This window comes from Saccopteryx leptura, chromosome 2 (genome assembly GCF_036850995.1).
Source record: "Saccopteryx leptura isolate mSacLep1 chromosome 2, mSacLep1_pri_phased_curated, whole genome shotgun sequence".
Taxonomy (NCBI): Eukaryota; Metazoa; Chordata; class Mammalia; order Chiroptera; family Emballonuridae; genus Saccopteryx; species Saccopteryx leptura.
The window spans coordinates 13143324-13150775 of NC_089504.1; the positions used below are offsets into that span (position 1 = coordinate 13143324).

The 7452-nt window shown below is 41.3% G+C and overlaps 1 protein-coding gene across 1 annotated transcript; it reads right to left on the minus strand.

Moving 5' to 3' along the window:
- Window positions 1-1215: 1215 nt before the first annotated feature.
- Window positions 1216-2148, minus strand: LOC136392918 (olfactory receptor 1J4-like). Its single transcript, XM_066365599.1, has one exon. It carries the CDS (start codon window positions 2143-2145, stop codon window positions 1216-1218), a length of 930 nt encoding a protein of 309 aa, XP_066221696.1. The 5' UTR covers window positions 2146-2148.
- Window positions 2149-7452: the final 5304 nt, after the last annotated feature.

The window sequence follows — 7452 nt, forward strand, 5'->3', positions numbered from 1 at the left end:
GTAACTGGTGAAAATCTAAGATTTAAAAAAAAATTATATATATATATATATATATATTTACACAGAAGGGAAACCGAATAAAAAGTTAATTCACCCAGTAGGAATTCAGAGTATTCTTCTCAAGATACCAATGGCATAATTTACAGAACTAGAACAAAAATGTCAAAAATTTATATGGAACCATAAATGACCCTGTATAGCCAAGGTAATCTTGAGAAATAAACACAATGGTGAGATAATTGTGCTACTTGATATCAAACTGTACTACAAGGCCGTAGTCCTCAAAACAACATGGTATAGGCATAAAAAGAGACATATAGATCAATGGAACAGAATAGAGAACCCAGAAATCAACCCATGCCTTTATGGTCAATTAATACTTGACAAAGAAAGCAGGAATATACAATAGAGTAAATATAGACTATTCATATAAATTGTATTCAGAAAATCTTTGTATCCCCAATAACAGTCTTTTAAAAATTCATAAGCAAAAGCATATGTCAGAAGAAAAAAAGACAAAATCATAATTATAATTCTGAAAAGGTTTGCATAAAATATTGCATACATCATATACGAGATGATGAACAAGCAAAATATATCAATTAGAAATAAAGAATATATGGTAAATTATATTTGTAAAAGAAAATAAACAGAAAACACAGACTCTCTCTTTTTTAAAAAACCCTGCTTTGTAGCACATGCCCACGTTCATAGCGCATGATTCTTATCACGCTGATCACAGGCTACTAACATGACGTCACAGATGTGAGTTGGGAGGACAGGCGCACAATCAGCTTGAAGCCAACAAAGCCAGCATAAAAGAATCAGTTCAGAAAAAAGTTCTCCAGGAGCAAATCATGATGCTGAATGAGTGTTACTCAATAACATAGCATGCAAACTATATAATCAAAAACTGACCTGTCTCAAAGGAGAAAAAGACAAAACCACAATTACACTTCCGCAACATGTTCTGCATACAATTCTGCATATACCTTATAAGAAACAAAGCAATGAATAGTAACAAATATACATTATAAGGTATAAAAACTATTAACAATACAAGTAGCAAACTAGACCTTCTTGACAAATTAATGATACTTACACATGACAACAGATTGACTATTCTATTAAAGTTATATGGAGATGACAACCCTACAGTAATTTAGGAGCTATGTCTCACTTGCCCCTGACTGCAATAAGAGGATGTAGAGATTGCTATTTAAAGAAGTTAACCTTCTTCACACACATTTCCAAGGCCTGTTTGATATCTCTGTTCCTCAGGCTGTAGATGAAGGGGTTCAGCATGGGGGTAACTACCGTGTACATGACGGAAGCAGTGATGTCCGTGGAATCCCATGAGGAGAAAAAGTAAACACCTGCGAGTGTCCCGTAGTATAAGGACACCACAAAGAGATGGGAGCTACAGGTAGAAATGGCTTTATAGAGTCCCTTAGTGGAGGGGACCCTCAAGATGATGGTCCCTATACGAACATATGAGCCTAAAATAATACACAAAGGCAAGAATGAAAGCATTCCTGCCTCGGTAAAGATGACCAGCTCATTGATGGAGGTGTCAGAGCAGCTCAGCTTCAGGAGCGCAGCAAGGTCACAGAAGAAGTGGCTGATGGTGCTGTTGGCACAGAAGGACAGTCGAACCAAGAGGAGCGTGTGCAACAGGGCATTGACACAGCACAAAATCCAGGACCCAGCCACCAGCAGGGCACACAGTCCCTCCCTCATGATGGTGATGTAGCGTAGAGGGTGACAGATGGCTCCATATCTGTCATATGCCATCACTGCCAGGAGGAAATTATCTAGACAACCAAACAGTATAAAAAAATACACCTGAGCAATGCATCCCACATAGGAGATGGATTGTCGCCGAGTCTGCATGTTCGTGAGCATCTTCGGGACAGTGACAGATGACAGAGAAATGTCAGAGAAGGCCAAGTGGCTGAGGAAGAAGTACATGGGCGTGTGCAGGCGGGAGTCCAGCCTGATGAGCAGGATGATGAGCAGGTTGCCCAGCACCGTGGTCAGGTACATGCCCAGGAACAGGGTGAAGAACCCGCGCTGCTGCCCTGGCCGCATGGGGAGCCCCAGGAGGAGGAACTCGGACACGCTGCTCTGGTTCTCGGGCCCCATGCTGCTCTCTGTCTGCTGGGGAGGAAGGAGGTTTGGGACTCTCAGCAACCTGGAAAGGACAGCCAGGACCATCATGTTTCAGACTCTAATTCAACAGGAAAACCAGGAATTTTTAACTGCCCTTCTATTAATTTCTCACACCTGTGAATGATTATATACTGCTTATCCCAGTGGGGAATCCAGGAAAACATCACACCCCAAGTTAGCCAACAAGACCATATTACACTGAAGCAAGAGGGTGTTCACTGTTGCATTCTCCATTATTTATTGAGCATGAGTTTGTGCCTGGAACCCACTAAGGACTGACATTCAGCAGTGAACAAGTAAAGCAAGATCCCAATTCTGTGAGGTTAAATGGTGATGGTCATGGAGGGACAATGTCCATCCCAGGCCAAAGCCACACTACACTGACTCACTGGCAGAAATAGAGGATGAGCCCGGAAAACTGCTCTCACTTGTTTCTGCCTTAAAGTAACGTGAGACTCCAGGGCTGAGCTGGCCTTGTTGGAGCGTTGTCACACTCCTCCCGTGAGCCTGCTGGGTCCATTGACCTACAGCTTTAATCTCATGATGCTCTAAAACTGTGGCCTTTTAAAACCACTTGATTCCAGAGGAGCTCTGAGACCAGAGTGGTCCACAAACTTTCTTCCTAATGATGCAGAATGTTTTGGTGAATATTTGAGTACTGGCCTGAGGACCTGAGTTTCCCAATCAAATCCACACATCAGTCTATATTCTCAGAATTTAAAGCCACTTCACAACTGCACTAAGAATTTGCATTCTTTCATTTATTTTTGCTTTTAATAAATAGAAACATATATAATACAAATGCTGCAAGCACACAACAGTACAGTAGAGGACAGAATGGCACACACATATATGTGTCTACGTCAATGTTATATGTGATTTGTTATGTACATCACTTGACATATATGTACTTCCAGGCAAGTGTCCTTTTCGTTTTATAGATGTGGAAACTGAGGCCAAAGATTGAAGTAACTTTCCCAGGTCTCACCACAATTTGATGGTGATTCCACACAAATTTCACACAGCATGATGCCTGGAGTATTATTCTTTTAGACTTTGCATGTTTAATAAAAGGAACCAAAGGTTTGCAAAATCTGAGCAATTCAGTTACACTCAGGTCTAGAAAATGATAGACTTGTTTCAAGAAACAGGGAGAAGTTTAGAATTTGGTATTCTCAGCAATTGGTGCCCCAGAAGAAGGACACCTCAGGTAATATTTGAGATCATGGATACAGATCATACATCTGCAACACACACACACACACACACACACAGTCATGGACACAGAGTCCCACACAACCCGCTAGCACACAGGCAGACCCATCGCCAAGGGCAGAGTCCCAGCCCCTCTGACCTGTGCCCGTCACTGCTGAGTCAGACCCTTCTGCTCCAGACTGCTGCCCGACTCCTCAGGTTTCTTCAGGAGGCCTTAGGTCCAGACACAGAGAAGAAACATCTGAAACACAGTCCCAAGCTTTGGGATTATTTCTGGCTGCCCTTTGGGGAGCTGTGTGCCCAAGAGCGAGAGGGACTGGAGTCCTTGGGGACAGTGTCCCTGATTCCAGTGATGCTCTGAGCTCCTTTTTTCTTAGTCATTATTCCAGCTGGGACTGAAAATTTTCAACTTTATATTTTAAAATGATTTTAAAAATATAGAAATGCTATAAAAATGGCATGAAGAATTCCTCTACAGGTTCCACCCAGATTCTCCAATGGTTAACTGTTTACTGTGTTACCCTTCTGTGTATATGTATTTTGTGTGCACCTTTCAGGCTTACATTTTCAGTAGATACACCACAGTGCCTATTAATTTTCCCATGACTAGTGTTTTGATCCTCCATCAGATGGCTAACGTGCTGTCTGCCTGGTTCTCTGCTGTGAAGTTACCATTTCTTTAAAGTTACTATTTTAACCTTGTAATTAATTAATTGTTATTATGTGGGTAGATATTTTGATACTGTGTAAACATAACATTTTCCTTGTTATATTTTGCCCTCTATACTTAACATCCATGGCTGATTTTTTAGTTTAATATTGCATATATTTAATCAGTTGATTTCCATAATCTTCTATAGGTAACCAACTACAAAACAGGCATATTTTTACCAAAACACTAAATCCCTGAGCTAATTACTGTAAAGGGGATGTGCTCGATATGAAAGTGTTTTGTCCAAAGAGAGTTCAAATCCTTTGTCTAGAGAACACAGCTCTGACTCCACGGCCCCAGTGTACGTGCTATGATTTAACACAAGTATATTCTAGGTGGCAGATGATCTGCAGCTACTGATTTTGTTCACTAAGTCTAAACAGGACATGGTTTTGAGAGGTAACACCAACAAAATTATTACCATGGAATTAATACTCCATTCTGGGGAAACGTTCTGTTGCAAATTACTTGAGGGGTTTTAGACGGGACAGACAGTGGTTCATAGGACTTATTTGTAAACTCTATAATAGGGATGTTGTAACATACTTACCTATTGTGCTTTATTTTATTTTTATTTTATTTTATTTTCTATACAATTTATTGGGGTGACATTGATTTTTTTAAGAGAGATGATGGGATGGCCTGGCGTGCAGAAGTCCCAGGTTCGATTCCTGGCCAGGGCACACAGGAGAAGTGCCCATCTGCTTCTCCACCCCTCCCCCTCTCCTTTCTCTCTGTTTCTCGCTTCCCCTCCCGCAGCCAGGGCTCCATTGGAGCAGAGTTGGCCCAGACGCTGAGGATGGCTCTGTGGCTTCTGCCTCAGGCACTGGAATGGCTCTGGTTGCAGCAGAGCGAAGCCCCAGGTGGGCAGAGCATTGCCCCCTGGTGGGCATGCTGGGTGGATCCCGGTCGGGTGCATGCGGGAGTCTGTCTGACTGCCTCCCTGTTTCCAACTTCAGGAAAGTACAAAAATTAAAAATTTTTAAAAAAAAGAGAGATGATGGGAGCTAGAGAGACAGACTTCCACATGCACCTGACCAAGATCTACCTGACAACCCCAGCTACATATGATGCTCAAGTACTGAGCTATTTTTAGTGCTTGAGACAGAGGATCCTTATAGTCATATCCCATGCCCACGGCCTATGTGCTCCAACCAATCCAGCCCATGGGTGTGGGAGGAGAATAGAGGTGTGAGGGAGGGAAAGAGAGGCAGAAGGTCACTTCTCATAAGTCTCTTGACTGAGAATCCAACCCAGTACACTAACAAGCTGGGTCAACACTCTACAACTGAGCCAACCTGCCAGAGCTGAGGTAACACTGATTAATAAAATTACATATGTTTCAGGTGTGCAGTTCTATAATACATCACCTGTATATTGTTTTTATTTATTTATTTATTTTAATTTATTTTTTATTTTAGTGAGAGGAAGGAAGGCAGAGAGAGACTCCTGCATGCACTCCCACCAGAATCTACCCAGAAAATCCACTAGGGGGTGATGCTCTGTTCATCCGTCTCCCTTGCTCTGTTTCAACCAGAGCCACTCTTTAGTTCCTGAGGCAGAGGCCATGGAGCCATCCTCAGAGCCCCGGGGCCAACTTATTCTAATCAAGCCCAGGCTACAGGAGAGGTGGAGAAGACAGACAGAGAGAGAGAGAGAGAGAGAGAGAAAGAGAGAGAGAGAGAGAAGCAAGAGGGAAAGGGTGGAGAAGCAGATGGGCGTCTCTCCTGTGTGCCCTGACTGGGAATTGGACCCAAGACATCCAATAGCTAGGCTGATGCTCTTCCGCTGAGCCAACCAACAAGAGCGATCACCTGTATCTTGCATTGTGTGTTTACTACCCTAAGTCAAGTCTTCTTCGATCACTGATTATCTCCCCTTTACTCCCTTCTCCCTCCCCTCTCTAAATTGGGGATCTTGCATGAAAAAATTATTGAAAATGTAGTGGCCAAATGGTGATTTTTCTGTTTTTGTTAATTCTTCTGTGTTCACTAGTTGTAGATCCCTATAAGAATGAACTTACCCTTGTTCCTCACTCATTATTCATTTATTTATTTCTACTACTGTGGCCTCGTGGATTCCTATTTTCTGAGCTATAACCCATTACCAGTGTTACATACATATTTATATGAAGCTTTAGGTGTGTTCATTGTTTACAAGGATTCTAAATGCTCTCAGAGAAGCCAGTGGGGAAACATATATGAAACAAACACAAGAAGTAAAAAGTAGAAAGAAAGAACTGAGTCTTTACCTGTAGGAGGTGGGTCAGGAGTAGGACAGAGAGAATGGGGGATGGGAACAGTGTACACGTTGACATGTAACTTAAATTTCTATCTATTTATACATTGTAAACCCTATGAATTTGAACTGATATCTCTTATTCTAGTTTGACAACAGAGAGCTCTTTCCAGCCCCTCCTTCTCCGTGTGCACAGCACCTTCCCCGGGAGTGGGGACTCCCTCCCTCTCCCTCAGGCTCACTTATCTGCTGAATCTTGGACACATGCTGACTTGTTTCAGAACCTGGAACTCATAGCACTGTAATGACACTCCAAGTGCAGCTTAAAATTTGTTCTCAATTTATTTTATTAATTGTGAGAGTGTACAGACATGATTCTGGATACAAGACTTACTTAAGTTATGTATATTATTTTCACCTTTAGTCGAATTATGATAGTAATTTGAAATACAGTCATCCCTCACCATATCGCACTTCACTTTTCATGGTCTCACTGTATCGGGGATTTTTCAATGGTGTATATTTAATTTTATATTGCATATTTTTCACTATTTCATGAGTGTTTAAGTAGGTTTGAGAGTATAGAAAGTGTTTAAGAGCATAGGAAGTGTTTATAAGAGTGTGAGAAAGGTTAACACCAGTCTGGGAAAGGTTTGTAAGAGTGTGGGTGGGGTTTATGAAGCCTTAAAATACATAAAATAATAAAATAAATATAAGGTCGCAACTTCTTGATCTGGAACCTAACCCCTGCAATAGACGAGGGACCACTGATAGGTTCTATTGTGTTCTTTTATTCTATTTTGCTTTATTGATCACTCCTATTTTTTTTTTATTTAGAGGCAAAAGACAACATAGTCAAAACTATAAAGTAATTACATTCATCTCCCCATCCCTCTGCCCCACCTCCTGCATGTTAACAATCTCATTAGTTTCTGATTTATTCTTCCTGTGTTTCCATTTGTTCAAGTGGGCAGACACATGTATGTTTCATGTTTACATAAAAAGGTAGCACGCAATATGCTCTCCTAAGCATTGCATTCTTCCCCTGGAAAATTATACCCTGCTATTTCTCCATAATGATTCATAGGTATCTATATTCTTTTTTTTTTTTTACA

Excerpts from the sequence above, each read along its gene's own strand:
- LOC136392918 (XM_066365599.1), bottom strand. The coding sequence starts at position 2,145 with ATGGGGCCCGAGAACCAGAGCAGCGTGTCCGAGTTCCTCCTCCTGGGG.